Here is a 22,131-nt window from a genome sequence, read left to right on the forward strand (position 1 = left end):
AGCTCACAGAATTTATACAAAATGGCTCTAAGCACTGTGGGACTTAACATCTGAGGTTATCAGTCCCCTAGACTTAGAAACTACTTAAACCTAACTAACCTAAGGACATCAGACACATCCGTGCCTGAGGCAGGATTCGAACCTGCGACCGTAGCAGCAGCGCGGTTCCGGACAGAAGCGCGCAGAACCGCTCGGCCACAGTGGCCGGCACAGTATATATATCACACAAATTGAAATAAGTATGTCGATACGTACTTTTGCTTTCTCGTGAGACTAGCTTGAGCGGAGGCCATTAATTTTCTTTTTTATATCATCGGCCGGGAACGGGGGCGTATCTCATGGCTAATGAACTGCGCAATTTTTTTTTTGTAGCTCTCGAATCTTTTTAATCTATTTTTGTACTGTAGGTGCCTCATGCTGTAAAGCGTATCATCAGCTTCATACATTTATATTAATTTCGTTGTTGGCGGCACAAACGAATTAAACTTCGCAGCCATGTTTACAAACACACTACTGGTGACAGAACGCTGCAGCGATGCCAGCGCTCCAAGTGGCAACATTTCACACTGCAGTGGACAGAAGATAAGCGACTTCAATGATTTTATCATATTTATTTGACGACAGGCGAGATTTCACAATGGTCCCTATTACACCATCAAATCTCTTCGACATAAGTATTTATGACAAAGAAATATGATCGTGTAATACCAGACTGAGGTGGGCCCGTATGTTGCCAAATAATGCCCGACGGCGTGTTGCGCCTGTTGCCGGCGCGACGCAGCACGGCCAGCCAGCTGCGTCGTGCGGGTAGCCGCGCAGGCGGTCCGCAGGCGCCACGCCCCTGCATGCCGCACACCTGGCGCAGGACTTACGCAACCTCCGCTAACGGCGGGGACACACGGGGCTGCCTGTTAGCTGGGGAATCGCAAACACGGAAGGCAGCCGCAAATGGATACCGTCGCGGAGTAGAGGCGTTACACGGGCGAAAACAGCGGCGCAGACACCGGTTCCGGAACACTGCTCAAGTCTGTGGCATCCGTACCAAACAGGACTAAAAAGGGTTATCCAACGTATACAGAGAAGGGCAGCAAAAATGGTCACAGGTTTGTCCGTGGAAGAGTGAAGAAACTTCACCAGCAGACTCTTCCAGGTAGTCGTGAACTGTCCCGAGAAAGTCTGTTAACCAAGTTTCAAGAACCGGCTTTAAATGATGATTCTAGGAATAAAATACAATCCCTTACGTATTGCTCACATATGGATCGTGAGATTAGTATTAGAATAATTCATGCACGCACAGAGGCATCCACAACAATCATATCTCCAGCGCTCTACAAGTGAGTGGAACGGGAAAAAACCAGTGGGATGTAGCCACTGCCATGCACTTCACGGTGGTTTGCGGAGTATAGATGTAAATGCAGAGGTAATTAGTTTCTTCTATAACGTTTAAGTAAGTTTCTTTTCGCTACAAGCTGTAACACCTCCGTTTTTATCCCGAACCGATCTGATCGAATAGCAGCCCAATATTTATTATTAACATGACCGTGAACCTAATGGGACTGGTAATCGGAATTGACTGCTACGGAAGTTGTTACTTTCCAGTTCGTCCTGTTCATTACTATCATACTGAATGTATGGTAATAAGGAACACCAACACAGTTTCACTAATTACGAACTTATATTCTTCCCAGAACACAAAAAGGAGACAGCCACTGCCTTCGTCATACATATCTAATTACGGCTAATCTCAGCACAGGCTTTCTTCATTTGCCATTATCGTCACACGCTAACCCATCACTGCATCCAACACTGCAATCCAAGGTTAGGCCGGCGCGGTAGGCGCGAAACTAAATATCGGCACTAGTAAAGTCGCTGATCACTTTTATAAAGATACTTCATCACTTTCCCGGTATTTATTTATTATTTAGGGGTGTAAACACGGCGATGGTGACACCCTTCTCGGTTAAAAACCCTGTATTCCAATAATGGCCTCCACACACACACACACAGACACACACACACACACACACACACACACACACACACACACACACACACACGTTTCCCGCCAACCACTCAGGCGCATCTCGACACTCGCTCTCGCAACACGTCACAATCGATTGTTCGCCCTATCGACCTGTGCCGAGTGCAAAGTTATAGTAAGGGCCTACGGACCCCTTACAAGGCGCAGAAAACCTCATAAATTTATAACATTAACAACACAGCCAAGGGAGCTGGTGACGTAATAGGACAGACAAAGGAGACCATGAAACGATGAATATGTGAGACTATGTGTGTACAGTGGCAGGAAGGAGTGCCAGGCTGGCGGAGAGCGTTGACGCGCTGCTTCCTGGACTCGGATAGGCGCGCCGGCCCCGGATCGAATCCGGCCGGCAGCTTAACGACGGAGGCTGGTGTGCCGGCCAGCATGGATGTGGTTTTTAGGCGGTTTTCCACATCCCACTAGGTGAATACCGGGCTGGTCCCCACGTCCCGCCTCAGTTACACGACTTACAGACATTTGAAACAGATCTGCACTATTCCGTGGATTACACTCGACACAGACAGTTGGGGTACACTAATTACGTGCCGGAGGGGGGGGGGGTTTACAGGGTGGCGGCAGGAAGGGCATCTGGCCGCCCCTTAACCACTAACATGCCAAATCCGATTAACCGTGGCGACCCTGCATCACTCCTGGACAAAGGCGCAAGCAAAAGAAAAAGGGAGGAGTGCCGCAAACAACATACAAAAGACCCTGACCGATATCGGAGGGGGGGAAGATGTGACTCTGCGGATGGTGGGTTCGCGTTTGAATGTCGCATTTGCACGAGTGCCTGGAAAAATTCTAAAAACACGGTCTGTACCGGAAACGTGTCCCGGAACAATAATTACACTAAATTTGCTACAAGAAATATCCTGTAAATTTTTTTGTGTGGGACTGCGATTTGGCTCCAAGACGGCTAGGGAGTATACGGAAAATGTCGCGCGATGCGCACGTGCTGTGGTGTAGGTGGTTTTGCAGAGCAATTTGAGGCATTTTCGTGGCTTGGCAGACTTTAAATGTCCTGTATCAAGTTTATATACGTCTCGACTTCCCCAACGCCACTGTGGTACGTCGTAAACATCGGTGTAAGTGGAACAGAGTGGTATCCCTGGCAGTCAGTGGGTTTTTCAGTCCCAATGACGACAAGGAGGCAGGGGTGGAAGCGGCGCGGCTCGTGAATCCGTCGGAACAGACCTCGGAGAGCCGGACGGATCCGAGCGATCGCCATGTCACCCTCAGCCCGACTGGACACACGAGGGCCGACAGGACAGGACGGTCACCCATCCGAGTGCTAGCCGAGCCCGATTGCGCTCAACTCGGAGTGTCAGAGGGGAGCGGGTGTTAGCGCAGCGGCAAGGCCCTCGGCTTGTAAGCGCGGGAGATTTCATTCGGCCTCTTTCCGTGTAGGCAACGGCCTTGCCGCAGGGGATACAGCGGTTCCCACGAGATCACCGAAGTTAAGCGCTGTCGGGCGTGACCGGCAATCGGATGGGTGACCATCCAGCCGCCATGCGCTGTTGCCATTTTCCGGCGTGCACTCAGCCTCGTGATGCCAATTGAGGTGCTACCGGCTTCGGTCATGAATATTATCATAACGACCGGGAGAACGGTGTGCTGACCCCACGCCCCCCTATCCCCATCGTCAACTGAGGATGACACGGCGGTCGGATGATCGCTGTAGACCACTCGCGGCCTGAAGACGGAGTGCTTTCTTCTTTCTCTTGAAGTGCGCGGTGTGCTCGCGGCGCTGCGGTGCCGTACCTGTGTCGGGGCAGGCGTCGGACGTGGAGGCGCCGGCGGAGAGCAGCGAGGTGGGCGTCTGGACGGCGGCGCACACCCCCGCCGCCCTCTGCTGCCTCCGGCCGCCGCCGCCGCCATCTTCCGCGGCCTCCGGCGAGTCGCCGCCGGGATCGGCCGCCGCCTCCGACGCGGTCGGGGGAACTTCGGCCGGCGCGGCCGGGGGATGGTTTCCGTCGGCGGGACTGGGCGACGCCGCCTCCGGAGGCGGCGCCGCGGCCGCGGGGCCCGGCCGCTCCTCCTCCGGCGGGCCGACGTCCAGTTGGGAGAAGGCGCGCGCGAGGCAGCGGTCGGCGGCCGGCTCGGCGCCCAGCTGCAGCGCCACCACGGCCGCCACCAGGCCCTCCAGCAGGGCGCCCACCTCCGACTCCTCCGCCGGAGCCGCCGCCGTCGCCGGGTCCGAGGTGCTGTCCGCCTCGGCGGGGGCGGCGGGGGCGTCCTCGGCGGCGGCCCTGGACGCCTGCGGGCTCTCCGGCAGGTCGGTGGCGCTGGAGGAGTCGGCGCGCGCCGACGTCACCACGGGGGCGGCGTCGCCCGACCCCGCCGGCTCGGGCTGCCGCCGGCGGAGGTCGACGGCGGTGGCGGGGGCGGGGGCGGCGGGGGGCAGCGAGCGCGACGGCCGCGCCTTGCCGCGGGAGCGCGCCGCGCGGCGCCCGGGGCCGGCGCCGGGGGCCGACAGGTCCAGCAGCAGGCCGGAGGCGGGCGCCGGCGGCGACGTCAGCAGCAGCGCCGGCAGCGACAGCGACGCCGCCTCCCCGGCCGCGGGGTTGGCTCCGGGGGCGGGCGACGGCGCCGCCGCCTTCTGCTCCATCAGCGACGCCGCGATCGCCTCGATGCCGCGCAGCGACTTGGCGGGCCGCGCCGCCTTGCCGCCGCCGCCGCCCTGTCTGGGGGCCGGGGGTGGCGCCGCGGGCTGCTGCTGCGGCGAGGCGGGGGCGGGGGGCCGCGGGGGCGGCGGGTCGTGCAGCTGGTCGTCGTCCGTGATCTCCCAGATGAGCGGCGAGTCGCGCGAGGAAGACGACGACGCCGCCGCCGGGGGGCAGAACTGGCGAGGCGGCTCCTGCTGGGGCGCGGCCGCACTGCCGGGGGCGGCGGGGGCGGGCGACGCCGGCGACACGGGCGGCGTCGTCTGCGTCTGCTTCTCGTCCGCTACGCGCAGCGGCGACGTACCTGCGGCGAACACACGTGTAACTCTGACGTACATTACTTTGTCAGTTTACCTACAGTGGGTTGGGGGGGGGGGGGGGGCGTAGTACAACATCACCGAACTTCGCATCGATCATGACAGTAGATATAGATTAGTAATAGGTTCAGAACTAGGATAATAAGATTAGCATAGAAGCGCAGCGACCAAGTCATCGGCCAGCCTAGTGCCAGGGGCACTCCCACTGGGATTAGCTCAGCGGGAAAGGCCAGCAAAATTATGTTTGTATCTTCTGGCACACCTGTAATGCTGTGATGCTGCAGGTAGAGTAGTTATAGCAACTTGGTAAAAGTAGCAGAAAATTCATTCCAATAATCATAACAACATGCGTAGTAAATAATAGTAGAATAATCCCCATAGTGCTGAAGGGATTATAGTATTAACCTGTAGCGTTAGAAAGTAAAAGCTCCAGAAGAACCTTCAGACTCTTGCGAAGTGCTAAAGAAAGGTTAGGCACGTACTTGGAACCAACCTGGGTTTTAATTCATTCTCTCACTGGTCATGGACCCTACCCGACATACCTACGTCGGTTTGGGAGGAGGGCCACACCTGAGTGTGACTGTGGCGCTTTGGAGGGCACTCCCGACCATGTGGTTTACGAGTGCCCACCTTTTCGATGATGTAGCAGTTACATTAAGATTGGTTCAAATGGCTCTCAGCACTATGGGACTTAACATCTGAGGTCATCATTCCCTAGAACTTAGGACTACTTATACCTAAGGACATCACAGACACCCATGCCTGAGGCAGGATTCAACCTGCGAACGTAGCGGTCGCGCGGTTCCAGACTGTAGCGCCTAGAACCGGTCGGCCACTCTGGCCGGTGACATTAAGACAACAAGTACCAAACAACAACACATAGGACCTACTGAGACACGAGGAGACTTTTGAAACTTTGCCCGGCCAGCGTGGCCGAGCGGTTCTAGGCGCTACAGTCTGGAACTGCGCGACCACTACGGTCGCAGGTTCGAATCCTGCCTCGGGCATGGATGTGTGTGATGTCCTTAGCTTAGTTAGGTTTAAGTAGTTCTAAGTCTAGGGGACTGACGACCTCAGAAGTCCGATAGTGCTGAGAGCCATTTGAACCATTTTTTTTGAAACTTTGAATAACCTGGCAAATGAGGTATCACGTAAAGTTGTGACTGCATACCTGAGGGACTTTCGCCATTAGAACCGACTACAGAACGCGTCCTAGTACCCTAATCCTGTACCGCCTGTGCTTGGGCAGGTCGACTCGTAACTTGGAATCCGCCACGAGCAGGGCTAGGGGGACTGGGGTACACCGACTTCACGATTATGACGGCACCAGTAGGTTAGTTAGTAGTTAGCAGGATTAGAAGTAGATACTAAACTAGGAACCTGCAGCGACAAGTAGTTCTGACCTGCCCAGTGTCAGGGGCACGCTCATTGGGATTAACTGGACGAGCCAGGCCTTGTAGTAGGTTTATATCTATACTGACACATCTGTAACGCTGCAGGCAGTTAGGATTACTAACAAGTAGGTAGTAGTGTATATTTTAACAAAAAATCGTAAGTTAGCCCATTAACCTGTACTGTTTACCCTGTCTGTAGTTAACTGTAACAGCTGCAAATAACATTGTATTAACATTAGGACCCACTAATCACTAAGGTGGTGGGTTGAGTTGTATAATTATTATTATGTATTGCAATAAAGATTTTGAAAAAAATCTACAGGAGCAGTGGGATGGCCACAGAACAGGGCGGAGAACACACGAGTTGCTGCCAAATATCGAGAAACGTCTACAGCTTAGGTACCTTAAACCAACTAGGGGACTTGTAAATAGTAGATTTCAGCTATCAGTCGTCCTTTTTAAATTTTATTGGCAGATCTAGACTTCAGCTAGAAATTAGCCATTCTCAATGCACTATCATTTTCGACCAATGCAGGTAATGCCTGCTGGTCGGGCTTCATCCGCAGTTTGATGAACTGCTCAGGCAAGAGGACACATTTCATATTTTGAACGAACTCTCGAATGAAATATCGAGCAAAGTCTTGCAAGAATTTCGAGGGAACTACCGAAATTAGTATAAAACCCAAATTAGACTCATATGTTAAAAAAAAATGACGAAATTCCTCGAGCTGTATTAAGTTGTTGGTTTTATTGACTACTAGTTTCGACGTTGCTACATCATCATCTTCAGGCGCATACTTGTTGACAATAAAACCAACACCTTAATACAGTGAGCCATGTATCGACTCGTGCTACACCTTGTGTTTAAATTGCATTGGTTTTCCTTTTCTTCCTCTGACATGTTTGTTTGATATGTTGTCTGTCATTAAGTGGCAGCTCGGTTGTCTTTTGCCTCTGCTATCGATAGCTACGTTTTGCTTCCGGGAAACTGCTATCGCGGAAGTGAGATATTTGACCGGTTGTAACCTCGTGTGGTGGCGCGCAGAGAGAGTGTGGTGGACACGGGAGGGAGTGTGGCTCTCCAGCGAGAAGCAGGCGTGGTCGGTCGTACCGAGTCGCCACGTGATGTGTGTCGGCCGTGTGTAACGAGCGGGTCGAGTTGACGGAAGAGCTCCCCGCGTGTCGGTTGTATACAGAATCGCTCCACGAGTAGTTGCTGTTCGTTTCGCCTCGGTGGGGCGTTAACGAGCTCCTTTAAGTCCTCCGTTTCGACACTGGAGTTTAAAAGGAGACAGCTAACACGTAGGAGCGGTCACTACCCGTCAACGTCGCAGAGAAGACGTGAACTCCGGTGACAGAGCGTGCTGTCGCGTGACCGTGGCGTGTTGGGAACGCTGGCGACGCGTGCGCGATCGGATGTGTGGATCGTGGCCATCGGAGATCGTGTACTGCCTGTTAGAGCATAACTGCAAGTTAAGCTCGTGGAAGGTCTAATAATTAAGCAATAATTTTCTGTAACCAGCGGCTCTCCTGCCTTGTGGCCTCCGGCGACCGGGTTTCCTGTCCCCGGCACCGGTGTAATTGAAGACAGTCATCTTTCCTCCTCCTCTCGTTACTGCCCGATGGGAGGTGTAGTTTTGACAGCTTAATTGTTTCGCTATTCTGTCGTGGGCTATGAGTAAATTAATGCTTCATGTCGGTTGATCGTGTGGTCGCTCATTCAGGACTGTGTGGTGCGATGTTTCCTTGCACGAGGTTAGCTCTAATTCTGTCAGCAAGTTAAGCCATCTTATTACAAGTTTCCGCTGGCTAAAAGTCGGTGCAGTGACCAGCCTGAGAGTGGCAATTGTGTTCACGGGCGTATTTTAAACTGGTCAGTATTCTGCCCAGCCTGAGCACCCCTGAGTGGGTGATTTGTGGCCGCCTTACACGGGTCCCTCATATCTGTTACGTTCTAATGATATTCCAGGACACTTTTGTATAAAAATTTTTTAACTCCTCCAAGTTTGTAAATTCCTTTTATTGTCATTAATCGTGTGTTTGCTGAGACCTGTTTAATTTTTTCATGGCGCTGTTGGTAGCTTCACTACCTCACTGTACTTCATTAACAAAGTTGTGTATTTACTTTAGTAGCCTGTTTACTAATGTTCTTTAAATTTCTTTAAATTGTTGTATTGCTATAAATTACTTTGATTGGCGTTACCGGCGTGTTTTAAAACGTTGTTTATTGCCGTACTGCTAGTTTCTGTAAGATACGAATAAAACATTTGTGAAAATCTCAACTCGACAGTAAACCACTACAAATTTGGCCCCGTTTCCCAACTTGTGGTGTGGCTTGTAGTAACCGTAACCGATGTGTGTGTCATACAGCTGCAGGAATTTCGTCTTTTTTTTAACATATATTATACTAGCTGACGTCCCAAGCCGTCCGTTTCAATTACGGATATACGAAGATCAAATTGGACTCCGTGCAGCGGTCCTGTTCTGCCGACGGCTGGGATCCGCCGCCACTCCTTTTAGCGGCACGGTGTACAATCCACAGACTTTCACAAGCACCGAACATGACCTCCTACATCGTCACGCGACCGTCCGAGTCGACGATAAAAACTCCGAAATGAAACCGATCTCAGCAGGAGTTCCGCAGGGCTCTCTCATTTCGCGTCTGCTTTTCAACTTATACGTAAACCACATCCCAACAGTCCTCCTTGTTGCGGCGACTTTTTATGCGGACAATACGGCCTTTCTGACAACTCGACGACACTGGGAGCAGCTAATCGCTAAGATGCAACGCCAACTTGCTGCAATGGAACGCTGGGCGCTGCACAATAAGATAACGATCAAGCCGACAAAGACGGCAGGCGTTACGTATCCCACGGTCGCCGGGAGTGAAAAACCTCGGTGACTACCTTGACAGAAAACTACTCTTTACGCAGCATACTGACGACAAGAAGACGGCAGCCCAGAAGATGGCCAGCTCACTGATTTAGTTCCTGAAGAGTACGGATCTCAACCCTGACACTGAACTCCAGTCGTATAAGGCGGCGTTCAAATGGTTCAAATGGCTCTGAGCACTATGGGACTCAACTGCTGAGCTCATTAGTCCCCTAGAACTTAGAACTAGTTAAACCTAACTAACCTAAGGACATCACAAACATCCATGCCCGAGGCAGGATTCGAACCTGCGACCGTAGCGGTCTTGCGGTTCCAGACTGCAGCGCCTTTAACCGCACGGCCACTTCGGCCGGCTAAGGCGGCGTCGGAACCCACAATGTTATACGGCCCCACCTCATGGGGAAGTACGTGCGTCTCCAACTAAAACAAACTCCAAGCGCTGCAAAACATTTGCTATCGATGGATCACAGGAGCTCCACGGTGCACAAGAAACGTCGACATCCGCACCGCACTCCACGAGACCACTATGCAAAAGAAGGTCCAGAAGGCTCTACGAGTTTTTGACAAGATCGATGCCGTCAGGGGCGAAGTTCGACAACTGGAACCGGTGGCAGCGGTAAACCCTGCAAGATGGAACAAGTATCGAGTACCGAAGTCAATAACGTTTCACCCCCCATAGGCAATCTGTCATAACAGGAGGAAGGAGTCACACATAAGAGCCTAGACACATCTCGTCCTCCACAGCAGATAGACAGCAGGCTAAAGGACACATTGAGTCCCCAATTCCTGAATGTGTAATAAATAGAGTCTTGTTGCAACCCTTGTTCACTGAAGTACGAGCAGCCCTTAGCGGCTCGCCATCTTACTTACAACTACTCATGACGTCGCCTTTCCGGCGTAGATCTTTTTTAACATCTGACTTGTAAGTACTGCATCTTTTTCCAGTCAGTACAAACTTTAATTTTATTAATAAAAAACGTAAATCTCGTGTGACCAGGGCCTCCCGTCGGGCAGACCGTTGGCCGGGTGCAAGTATTTCGATTTGACGCCACTTCGGCGACTTCCACGACGATTAGGACAACACAACGCCCACTCCCTGAGCGGAGAAAATGTCCGACCCAGTCGGGAATCGAACCCGGGCCCTTAGGGTTGACAGTCCGTCGCGCTGACCACTCAGCTATGACAGATTGCCTATGGGGGGTGAAACGTTATTGACTTCGGTACTCGATACTTGTTCCATCTTGGAGGGTTTACCGTTCCTACCGATTCTAATTGTCGAACTTCGTCCCTGAGGTCATCGATTTTGTCAAAAACTCGTAGAGCCCTGTCGTAGACCTTCTCTTTTATTAATTTATTATATACTTAATGTGTTTTAGAACAGTTAGTCTAATTCTGAAAACGACACTCATAATAGCGTCGATACCTGGCCAATTTTGACTTAATATTTGTGACCGAGGGCTTATTTGTTCTAATATAAATAAATAAAGTGTTCTCCTTTTACCCTTACATCACATGCTAGAAGAATAAGTCATTAAGGATGATCTCTTCAGCCCACACTACACAGTTTTAAAATAAGCGACCGTACACTTGCTCCACTCCCGGCAGAGGGCGGTAGCGATCTAAACAGCGCGCCAAACCGAAAGCGCCACCGCAAAGACTAGACTCGAAGCGAAAACACTCCGCCTGGCGCCTCGGGAACATTACGAGCCGACTGCGGACCGCGCTAGATCATAGGGTACCTGAACTCTACGAATGTATGTGAGTGGCTCGAAGACTTCTCAAGTAATAGAACCCAGTACGTTGTCCTCGACGGTGAGTGTTCATCGGAGGTGAGGGTATCATCTGGAGTGCCCCAGGGAAGTGTGGTAGGTCCGCTGTTGTTTTCTATCTACTTAAATGATCTTTTGAATAGGGTGGATAGCAATGTGCGGCTGTTTGCTGATGGTGCTGTGGTGTACGGGAAGGTGTCCTCGTTGAATGACTGTAGAAGGATACAAGATGACTTGGATAGGATTTGTGATTAGTGTAAAGAATGGCAGCTAACTCCAAAATACACATAAATGTAAATTAAAGCAGATGAATAGGAAAAAGAATCCCGTAATGTTTGAATACTCCATCAGTCGTGTAGCGCTCGACACAGTCACGTCGATTAAATATTTGGGCGTAACATTGCAGAGCGATATGAAGTGGGACAAGCATGTAATGGCAGTTGTGGGGAAGGCGGATAGTCGTCTTCGGTTCTTTGGTAGAATTTTGGGAAGATGTGGTCCATCTGTAAAGGAGACCGCTTATAAAACACTAATACGACCTATTCTCGAGTACTGCTCGAGCGTTTGGGATCCCTATCAGGTCGGATTGAGGGAGGACATAGAAGCAATTCAGAGGCGGGCTGCTAGATTTGTTACTGGTAGGTTTGACCATCACGCGAGTGTTACGGAAATGCTTCAGGAACTCGGGTGGGAGTCTCTAGAGGAAAGGAGGCGTTCTTTTCGTGAATCGCTACTGAGGAAATTTAGAGAACCAGCATTTGAGGCTGACTGCAGTACAATTTTACTGCCGCCAACTTACATTTCGCGGAAAGACCACGAAGATAAGATAAGAGAGATTAGGGCTCGTACAGGGGCATATAGGCAGTCATTTTTCCCTCGTTTTGTTTGGGAGTGGAACAGGGAGAGGAGATGCTAGTTGTGGTACGAGGTACCCTCCGCGACGAACCGTATGGTGGATTGCGGAGTATGTATGTAGATGCAGAATTAGTAGGGAACTAGCTGCAGCACGACCAGCCCGTCCGGAGGCAGCGGGCTTCAGAATGGTAAAGTCCCCCGAGGACGAGCAGCGGGTGGTGTTTAGCGAAGGGCGGCCGACTCACCCTGGTGCTGGAAGCCCCTGGCGGTGTCGGGCGGCGGCTCCGGCTGCGACGGCGGCGGGGGCGGCTGCGGGGGCGGCTGCTGGTGCTGCTGCTGGTGGTGGTGGTGGTGCTGTGGTGGCGGGAAGACGCCGGGCACGCCCACGCCCGCGCCCACGCCGTAGAGCCCGCCGCCCCCGGCGCCGTACGCCACCCCCACGATGGAGCCGGCCAGCGCCGTCGGGTCCAGCGGCGGGGGCGGCTGCGGCTGCCTCTGCGGCTGCGGGGGCGGCGGCGGGGGAGGGCCCGGGCGGCCGACCGCCCCCAGCGCCGCCCCGCCCCCGGCGGCGGCGGCGGCCACCGCGGCGGCGGCGACGGCGGCGGCGGCTTTGGCTCCCGGGGCGACGGCTGGGGCGGCGGAGGCGGAGGGGGGCCGGCCGGCGAGCGCGGCGGCGCTGTAGGCGGCGGAGGCGGCCGAGAAGGCGGCGAGCACGGCCTCCATGCCCACCCCCGAGCCGCGCGCCTCCAGCAGCGCCGCCGCCAGCTGCTCGCGCAGCGCGTCCGTCATGGCAGAGAGCCGCGAGAGGCGCGCCGCCCCCGACTCCTCGTCCTCATCCTCCCGGTCCTCCTCGTAGTCCTCGTCCTCGTCGTAGTAGTCCTGCGCACACGACGACTCCTTAAAGCCAGCACCACACGCAATCAGGTCTACTTCCGAGCGGTGTTCAAATAGTAAATATACCGTGACCGCGACGGGCTGTCACTTTTTGACGGTTGACAACACATTTCATTCCACTAGCTGCTTATTTTTTATGTTTTATTTTTTTGTTCAACGGAATGGATAGTGTCTTCAAAGGAGGGTATATGATGAACATCAACAAAAGCAAAACGAGGATAATGGAATGTAGTCGAATTAAGTCGAGTGATGCTGAGGGAATTAGATTAGAAAACGAGACAGTTAAAGTAGTAAAGGAGTTTTGCTATTTGGGGAGCAAAATAACGGTTGATGGTCGAAGTAGAGAGGATATAAAATGTAGACTGGCAATGGCAAGGAAAGCGTTTCTGAAGAAGAGAAATTTGTTAACATCGAGTATAGATTTAAGTGTCAGGAAGTCGTTTCTGAAAGTATTTGTATGGAGTGTAGCCATGTATGGAAGTGAAATGTGGACGATAAATAATTTGGACAAGAAGAGAATAGAACCTTTTGAAATGCGGTGTTACAGAAGAATGCTGAAGATTAGATGGGTAGATCACATAACTAATGAGGAGGTACTGAATAGAATTGGGGAGAAGAGGAGTTTGTGGCACAACGTGACTAGAAGAAGGGATCGGTTGGTAGGACATGTTATGAGGCATCAAGGGATCACCAATTTAGTATTGGAGGGCAACGTGGAGGGTAAAAATCGTAGAGGGAGACCAAGAGATCAATACACTAAGCAGATCCAGAAGGATGTAGGTTGCAGTAGGAACTGGGAGATGAAGAGGCTTGCGCGGGATAGAGTAGCATAGAGAGCTGCATCAAACCAGTCTCAGGACTGAAGACAACAACAACAACAACAACAACAACAACAACCGTCTAATTTCTTATGGTGGGTTGTATTTTGCCACTCGAATGTGGAATTTTCGTTTTGGGGGCGACAATCGATGCACAACGGTAACGCGACACCCTAAAAAATTCGAAAGGACGGGTCGAGACAGGAGGAGGTGGTGACGAGCGTCGAGGGCTCACTCCACGGCGAGGCCCTCCCTCGCACTACTTTTACCTGCCGAGGCGCCCTCATACTGATTTCGTTGGGACGGTCTGAACCACCACTCCGCATTCCGGTGAGGTGGCGCCTTCAGATTGTCATCTTTTCACGTCCCCGAAGGCACACACGAACAGAATTAAACTTTCAGCTGTCCAGCAGGCGCAGGAAGAGGTTCTGAAGTGGGCGGAGGACCTGGCGGGAGAATTTCGCGAGGACTTCATAAAGAAGGTGGTGCCCGCAGCTCGCAGCAAGTAGTAAATGAAGACCTTCTGGTGACACCGAAAATTCACCGACGGTCTCTGTAAATATGATTCAAACGAAAAATGCTGTATGAGGAGCGTCGGGCGGACGTCGGTAGGGTGCGCACAGAGTAATGTGGGCGGTGGATGCGCAGATGGAGGGCAGAGTGGGCGGTGGTGGTGGTGGAGGGGAAATGCTGAGCGCTGAAGGGCAAGGGACGCTCTAGTGTCTAGACGGAAGCCTACACCCACATTTTTTTTTTTTTTTTTTTTTTGTAAATAAAAAGCAGAGCCCGTCCACGTGCATACCTGCATGGCGACCAATGTGGAAGAGGTACTGCCACCTCTGCTTCGGCTACAGTTGGAGCCACGGACGACGGCGGGCGACTTTATGCTTATTCTGCGCGCCTACGTCATGCTTACTGCAAGGGGAAATGAGCGCTCTGCCCCGAATGTTGTTCGCCGTCGCGTTCTCGCTTCCCAAGCGCGGGGTCCCAGGTTCGATTCCGGATGTGGTCAGGGACTTTCACCAGCCTCCAGGTGGCTGCGTGTTTGTGTTGTCCTCATCGTTTCATCACCACTGACGACAGTGGTCAGACTGGACTGAGCAAACGTTGGGAACGTGTACGGGTGCTGATAACTGCGCGGTCAGTCGGGCGCCCAACAAACTGAACGTCATCACCGAATGACACAAGAAATGCGAACATTGTACGTGATCGTGACGAGTTACTCGGAGAACTTTTGTTCCATTTGTTGAGAACTGTCACGCTGACACCTTCTACATAAGCAAGTGAGAAACATCGTCTCACGTCAAATGACTCCCGGTTGTCGGCCGTATGGCGGGCTGTAGTCAGGCTGGCATCCCCCCGCTGTCCGCAGCGTCCCCAGACACGTCTTCACCGATCATCGGGGCCGAGATCGAAGCGTCACTGAAGACAATTCTACTCCGGTCAATGAGATTCCATGTGGAAGAAATGACGGAAGACGCCCCACACAGTGGAGAAATACCTATACCGACTGTCGCTCGCCCTACAACCACGAGTCATGATCTGGGGTGCCACTTGATATCGAAGCAGGACCCCTTTGGTTGTCATTCGTGGCACCCTTACAGCACAGCACTACGTCGAGGATATTCTACGCCACGTTTTCTTGCCCTTCGCAGCAATCCATCGTGGGCTTACATTTCGACAGGATAATGGCCGGCCGCTCGTGGCGACAGTTCGTCCTGCTCGTCTTCGTGTTTGCCACACCCTACCTCGGCAGAAGGATCGCCGGTTAAGCTGTGGCCTTCTCCACCAGACATCACGGCGCCTAGAGTATCAGCAACGAAACTGACAGCCGGCAGCCGCGGGTTGCCCACCTCGCAGGCACACCGAAGCAATATTGATGAATGGCCATAACAACAACAACACAGCAAAGACACCAGCGGACACCAGGGGCCACTACCGGCCCACATAAACATAAGGAAGAGGTCGCTGCAGATCCCGGGACTATTTTCGCACGTCAAACCACGTGATGGAAGATAGTTGCGAGGTACTGATCCGCCGAAGCGCTATTAAGGCCGACGCTCGGCCGCACATCGGCAGTTCATCGACCGCCAGCAGACGTGGATAGCTGCCGCCCCGGCAGCCCGACTTGGATCTTCTCGCTGATCTCTGGATTAGGCTCGGTACATCGGAGAAGACTCTGGCAGAGACTAGTAGGAAATTATTTCCTTGTTTTCTATATTATTCACGTATGTAGTTGTGATTCGAAGACGGATCACTGTTTTATGTTGGTGTTATACATGGAAAATTTGTTTTGGTTAATTCAACAGTCCAAATAAATTGTTTCTGGACTCGATCGTTAGTTTTTTCTGCTTACGCAGACATAACTGGTTCTGTGGCACATTGAGAATGTTTAAAGCATTAGAGGAAGGGGCCTGGAGCTGTCGGGAATCTCACGACCTGACGCGCCAGTCGGACAGAATTTGGCACGATATTGTTCACGGCGGCATCCAGCAACTCCACCGATACCTGCGTGCGTAAGGGCCAGAGTGGGAGCAACGCATTGTCGCCTTGCTCAATTAGCGAAGGTCTTTCTCTCGAATAAATGATCCAAATTTTCTAAAATTGTAATCGTTTCACTGTCTGTACGTGTACACGCCAGTAGGGGGGCAACAGGGCCATCCGCGCATTTTGCTAGTGCGGGTTGCCTACATTCGGCAAGTATGCAGTCAGGGCATACTTGCCCCTGATGTAGGCAACCCGCACTATCAAAATGCACGGATGGCCCTGTTGCCCCCCCCCCCCTATTCATCTCATGTAGGGACTGCCATCACATTTGCTTGTGGTGTGCCCTTGTTTTCGGGTCTGCTCTTAAGAGAGTTGGCCACTACCAAAAAGTTTACTTTTCTGCCTACTCTTCCACCATCAGTTTTTTTTTTTTTTTTGTAAAGAGAAGTACGTTAAATATGGTGTGAACTTGGACAGTAGGCTACAGTAGAGTTCAGCCTGTACCCACAACCTCTATTTCGGATTTGGAATCATCAGCTTCGCGAACACAACCAGGCGACGAGCTCCCACTGTAGGGCAGACCCCGGGCCAGACTCACCTCTTCGTCGTCGTGGGCGCGGTGCGCGAGCCCTGCGGCCGGCGACGGCTGGTGGTGGAAGGCCGGCTGCGGCTGCAGCTGGGGGTGGAAGGCCGCGTACTGCGGGGGCGGCTGCACGGCGGGCCGCGCCGCGAACTGCGGCACCTGCAGGATCAGCGCCTCCGGGGGCGGCGCCCCCGCCTGGCCGCGCTGCCGCCCGCCGCCCACGCCGGGGGTTCGCCTCCCGCTGCTGCCGCCTGCCGACACAGCGACGGACGGCCGTCAAAAGGATGAAAAGGGGAACGTCACACAGACACGTGCCAAATACTGAGCCCACAGGGTCAAGTTGTGGACGCGCTTATTTTGGAACATCACAAATGAAACCCTCGAAACATTAACGGAAGGGGACAGCTGCACAAAAGGGTTGCCCACAGGGGTCGATTTGCGGACCGTTTTTTCGAACATGGCCATTTAATCCCTCCTAATATTAATGGATGGTGGCTACTGCACAGAAATAAATAGTACTGCCACCAAAAGGATGCCGACAGGGGCCGCATTGCACATCCCAACATTAATGGAACAGAAAGTCTGCACACAGGTACCTGCTTTCGATAACTATCCAAACCGTGAGCCGTTTATGGGGGCTAGGTAATAGATTCATCACATAAACCCTCTACAATACTAGGAAAAGTTGATGGTGTCGGCTGAAGGAGACCCAAGAATGTGTTTGGTCGTAATAGCAAGTGGGTAATTGGTTTGAACTGACAAATAGCCGCCTTCAGATTACACGTCCACTGTATCTATTATCTGAGACATCAGTGATAACCACCAGAAACTGGAGGAGGACATGAACATGGCAATGAATCTCAAACCCACTTGTTATTTATTACACTTGCATATCCAAATACCAGCAACAAATCGCCACCTACAGTGCACTCAACTGACTTACGAACTTGCAGCAGTACACGTAAGCATTATGACTTTCCCGCTATATAATTAGAATGAAGCTGTGGTCGCCAATACATCAGTAAAGTTGTAATAGTGATATGTCGGATGTCAACTCATTCGAATGAGTTTTCTTTTATTTATAGCTGACACCTGGATTCATAAGGATAATAAATAACCAGTGAGGTTGCGACTCACTGCAATGTCCGTATCCTTCTTTAATTAATCTACAGTCGCTGTGGCCAAAGCTTCCTAATGGAATCAATGTAGGTTACTGTAACTTGTTACACTACTCTAAACCCGACCAGACCATATCTGCAAGCGTACAGAACCAGAAGAGGACACGGTCAGAGTACGTGTGTGGGCATACATCATTTCTGTGGGACTACAGAAATCGCAAGAAATACGGCCAGAGTACGTCCGTCAGAGTACAGACTCAGACGGAGACACCCCCTGGGCTCTTCTGCCGGCTAAGACAACCAGAAGCAGACACGTCCATCGGTGTGCGACTCACCGGAGGCGGCCCTGGAGTGCGGCGCGGCGCCCGGAGAGGTGGACTTGGGCGTCTGGGGCCTGGAGCGCGGCCTGGGCGGTGTCGGCGACGACGACGCGGCCGTGGACGGCGCCTGGGCGCGCTGCTGCTGCTGCTGCTGCTGCTGCTGGCGGCGCGGGCTGGGCGTGGTGCGCGGGGGCGGCGGCGGCGACTGGTGCTGCGCGGGGTGCGGGGGCAGCGGGGGCGGCGGCGGCGACTGGTGGAGCTGCTGGTGGGGCGCGAAGGGGCTCTGGCTGGCCAGCCACTGCGCCACCAGCTGCTGCTGCCACAGCCCGTCCAGGCTGGCCGCCTTCACGCGACCTGCGCGCATTACACACTCGTCAGTCAGCGGTGGCTCTGAGCGCCAGTGGGGATGTGTCAGTCTCCACCACCACCACCAGCCCAATCACCACCACTTCCTCCTCCTCTGTGGGGCGCACGGCCTGGTGGTCCACAGCCACACAGCTGATGGTGATAATGACTGTGGTGGTGGTCGTGGTCATGGTGAGGTGGTTGTCGTGGTGATGGTGCTGGTCATGCTCAGATCGGCAGGAGAAGGAAGTGGTCGTGACTGGACTGGTGGTGGTGGTCATGATCGTGGTGAGGTGGTTATCATGGTGATGGTTCTGGTCATGCTGAGATAGGAGGAGAAGGAAGTGGTGGTGATTAGACTGGTGGTTGTGGTGGTGGTTGTGGTTGTGGTGAGGTGGTTGTCTTGGTGATGGTGCTGGTCATGCTGAGATGGGCAGGAGGAGGAAGTGGTGGTGGTGGTGAGGTGGTTGTCATGGTGATGGTGCTGGTCATGCTGAGATAGGAGGAGAAGGAAGTGGTGGTGATTAGACTGGTGGTGGTGGTGGTGGTTGTGGTTGTAGTGAGGTGGTTCTCTTGGTGATGGTGCTGGTCATGCTGAGATGGGCAGGAGGAGGGTGGTGCTGGTGGTGTGGTTGCCATGGTGATAGTGATGGTCATGCTGAGATGGGCAGGAAGAGGAAGTGGTGGTGCTTGGAGTGGTGGTGGTGGTGGTGAGGTGGTTGTCATGGTGATGGTGCTGGTCATGCTGAGATGCACAGGAGGAGGAAGTGGTGGTGATTGGACTGGTGGTGGTGGTGGTTGTGGTTGTGGTGGTGGTGAGGTGGTTGTCTTGGTGATTGTGCTGGTCATGCTGAGATGGGCAGGAGGAGGAAGTGGTGGTGATTGGACTGGTGGTGGTGTTGAGGTGGTTGTGATTGGACTGGTGGTGGTGGTGGTGGTGGTGGTGGTTGCACTGAGAGGAGGAGTGTTTGTTGGTGGGAGTGGGAGGAAGGGGGTGAAAGAGATGTGGTTTTCGAGATGATGCTACCAGTGATGGACTAATGATGGTGGGTTCATAAGAAGTAGACGATAAATTCATCAATCCCCCCATCCTAGGTGAACTTTGTCGTCCGTGATGATGAAGAGGACAGTCAGTAACCTTTCTCAATGCCACATGTAATTGCTTTGATATTATATGTACCACATTGTTTTGACTAATGAATCTTTAGACTTTTCCTCCACTTAAGAGAACTGCACGGATGTCAGTGCGAGAGACTGACGCAGTCCGCCGCAGATCACTCGGGGCAGCTACTGTGGCGTGAGGTTCTCCCTCCGTCAGCGTCCCTCCCCTCTGACGTACAACTGAGAAGATAGGCACACGGGACAAAAAATTAGTCACTCCCAGCGGACGTCGCCTCCTCTAGCCTCGGCGATGGCCTCAGATCGACGAGGAAGAGAATCCGCAAGTTTCTTCACGTAGCCACAGCGAGAAGAAGCCACTCGTTTACGATCGGTTCCCACATAAATACTAAACTGCTGGCATACAGATACGTGTAACCCACTCTTCCCGCACATTTTCTGAGAGACTAAGAGCACACGATTCAGCGAGCCAATCGAGATGTGAAGGGTTGCTCTCATCGGTCCGTCAGGCCACTTCACCTCTCACATTATTTGCAGAGGGACGAAATGGAGACTGGTTAGGCCACATTACAGATCCCGCCTCCCCCTTCCGGGTAGCCGTTTGGCCCACTGTGTATCCGTGCATCTTTATATGCCAAAGTGGGCAATGGCTTTTGCCAGGTATCCGACTTCAAATTTCCATTGTCTACAGTTCCCTTCACAGTGTACGGTCAAAAACTGGTCGAGGCAGACCTAACAGCAGCAATTACGTCCATTTTGAAACACCGGTCTCGGGCCACTGCCTACGATCTCTCTGCAAACTAAGTTGCGAGTCTGCAAGCAGTGCACCGTTCCTCGTGGAGGAGCGCAGTCTGCATCGATACGAGAAGAAATGGGACAGCTGCTTCGACGGCGTGGTCACGGGCACGCAGAGACGCTGCAGATCCCTTCTGCCATTCTGTCAGCTCTCCATCTCAGTGCTCTCATTCAAAAATGGTTCAAATGGTTCTAAGCAGTACGGGACTTAACATCCGATGTGATGAGCCCCTAGACGAATAATTACTTAAACCTAAGGACACCACACACATCCATGCCTGCGAACGTAGCAGCAGCGCGGTTCTGGACTGAAGCGCCTAGAACCGCTCGGCCACAGCGGCCTGCAGTGCAGTCACTCCACACATCGATTGACACGTACGCACCACCACAATGCCCTGACTCTCGTCAGTGGTGGAGGATTAAATGACTGCCCGGTACAGCCAGTGTGCTGCTCTAATGGGGGTTGGTAATACTTTGTCTGGTCAGCACACCCTACGTTATTGGTGACAAATATATGGAGCACATCACACAGTATAAATATTTACGGGGACGAAAATGTAAACTGGGTATTAGGAAAGATGAATGGTAAGAATTGGGGACTATGAGGCCTCAGCTGTAAAGGCCCGTGTGGTCAGTTCTAGGGTAGGGTACTGTTCCAATGTTTGGAGTCCTTACCAGGTAGGGACGTCCTGCTGTAATGGTAACAGGCCGGTACAGCCTGTACCAGAGTGCGACAGGGGTATTGGGGAGACATAAATCGGAAGCTTTTATCTTGTTGGAAGCCTAACAGATCAAGTATATATACAGTAACTTCGTTTCATGAGTAATAATCATTAAAACAGAAATACACAGTAAAGTTATGTATATGTGTGATGACATTTAAAGCAGTAGTAGTTATTAAATGTGTGTTAGCTTTTCCTGGAGCAGTGTCTGCGGTTGCTGACAGTTTGACCAGATCTCGGACACTGCACAGACCTCACGGCACCAGTCGGTCTGTGCTCTGTTCGACAGCAGAGGCCACTGCATAGCCCCACCTCATCTCGTGACACCACTCCCAAGTTGGACGAGTGTCTTCCGAGGGGCGCAGTCTTCTGAGTGGCCAGGGGACATTGTCTCGTCTGGTGTCTGCCAGCCTCTGATCTGCAGGTGCGTCACTCCTCGAGTTGCGCCCGCTTGGGTGGTTCTGCAAGCGCCTCGGTTGGCAGGCGTGATCTGCCGCTGAGGAGCCCGAGGCTACTGCGGACCTGACTACCGTCTCCAGCTGCGTCCCCCGAGTGGCTCCGAGAGCACACTGCTCCTTGCGCCCACTTGCTGCTCGGGCCAGATAGGGTTCACGTGAATTGGGGACAGTGCAGTGTTCCAGCAGAGTTCCCGGCCAGTTAATGTGCAGGCTTCTGGTGGCCTCTCGGTTGGGCTATATTTGGAGAATCAGTAGTCGACTACGAGATATTCTGCTGCCACGAATGTGTGTAAGTCGCATAGCATCCAGACAGTAAAATGAGAGACTAAAGTTGGTACTGGAGTACAAGAAATTATTTTTCCCTCGGTCAGTGGAGAAATGGGGATCCACGGTGAAACAGGTATTGGCAAGAAGTCAGAACATCCGGTGGAGCACGCACGCGCGTAGCCAGAATCTGTGCACACGGCCTCAGGGGACCACGGCGGAGTACACTACTGGCCATTAAAATTGCTACAAAAAGAAGAAATGCAGATGATAAACG

General features: G+C 52.8%; 3 protein-coding genes across 3 annotated transcripts in view; 1 reads left to right on the forward strand and 2 right to left on the reverse strand.

The window, feature by feature from the left end:
* The window catches only part of LOC126212780 (uncharacterized), a 227,114-nt gene extending 222,465 nt beyond the window's left edge, over window positions 1-4,649 (reverse strand). The window contains exon 1 of the mRNA XM_049940184.1: window positions 3,803-4,649. Coding sequence (XP_049796141.1) covers window positions 3,803-4,649 — 847 coding nt within the window. The remainder of the gene's footprint in view (window positions 1-3,802) is intronic.
* A 22-nt stretch (window positions 4,650-4,671) lies between these two features.
* On the forward strand, window positions 4,672-9,402 carry LOC126212781 (loricrin-like). Its single transcript, XM_049940185.1, has 2 exons — window positions 4,672-5,025; window positions 9,349-9,402. The coding sequence occupies exons 1-2, from the start codon at window positions 4,672-4,674 to the stop codon at window positions 9,400-9,402; spliced, it is 408 nt and encodes a 135-aa protein (XP_049796142.1).
* A 2,751-nt stretch (window positions 9,403-12,153) lies between these two features.
* LOC126212782 (zinc finger protein ZIC 5-like) overlaps window positions 12,154-22,131 on the reverse strand; it is a 62,767-nt gene continuing 52,789 nt past the window's right edge. The window contains exons 3-5 of the mRNA XM_049940186.1: window positions 18,144-18,505; window positions 16,729-16,908; window positions 12,154-12,810 (exon numbers count right to left, since the gene is read on the reverse strand). Coding sequence (XP_049796143.1) covers window positions 12,154-12,810; window positions 16,729-16,908; window positions 18,144-18,505 — 1,199 coding nt within the window. The remainder of the gene's footprint in view (window positions 12,811-16,728; window positions 16,909-18,143; window positions 18,506-22,131) is intronic.

The sequence above is a fragment of the Schistocerca nitens genome, chromosome 11 (assembly GCF_023898315.1).
Source record: "Schistocerca nitens isolate TAMUIC-IGC-003100 chromosome 11, iqSchNite1.1, whole genome shotgun sequence".
NCBI lineage: Eukaryota > Metazoa > Arthropoda > Insecta > Orthoptera > Acrididae > Schistocerca > Schistocerca nitens.

Bases quoted from the DNA above. Each gene is read 5' to 3' on its own strand.
- LOC126212781 (XM_049940185.1), top strand. From the start codon at position 4,672: ATGCCGCGCAGCGACTTGGCGGGCCGCGCCGCCTTGCCGCCGCCGCCG. The intron at 5,026-9,348 runs GTAACTCTGACG...CTCTTTACGCAG, and splicing joins TACCTGCGGCGAACACACGT to CATACTGACGACAAGAAGAC.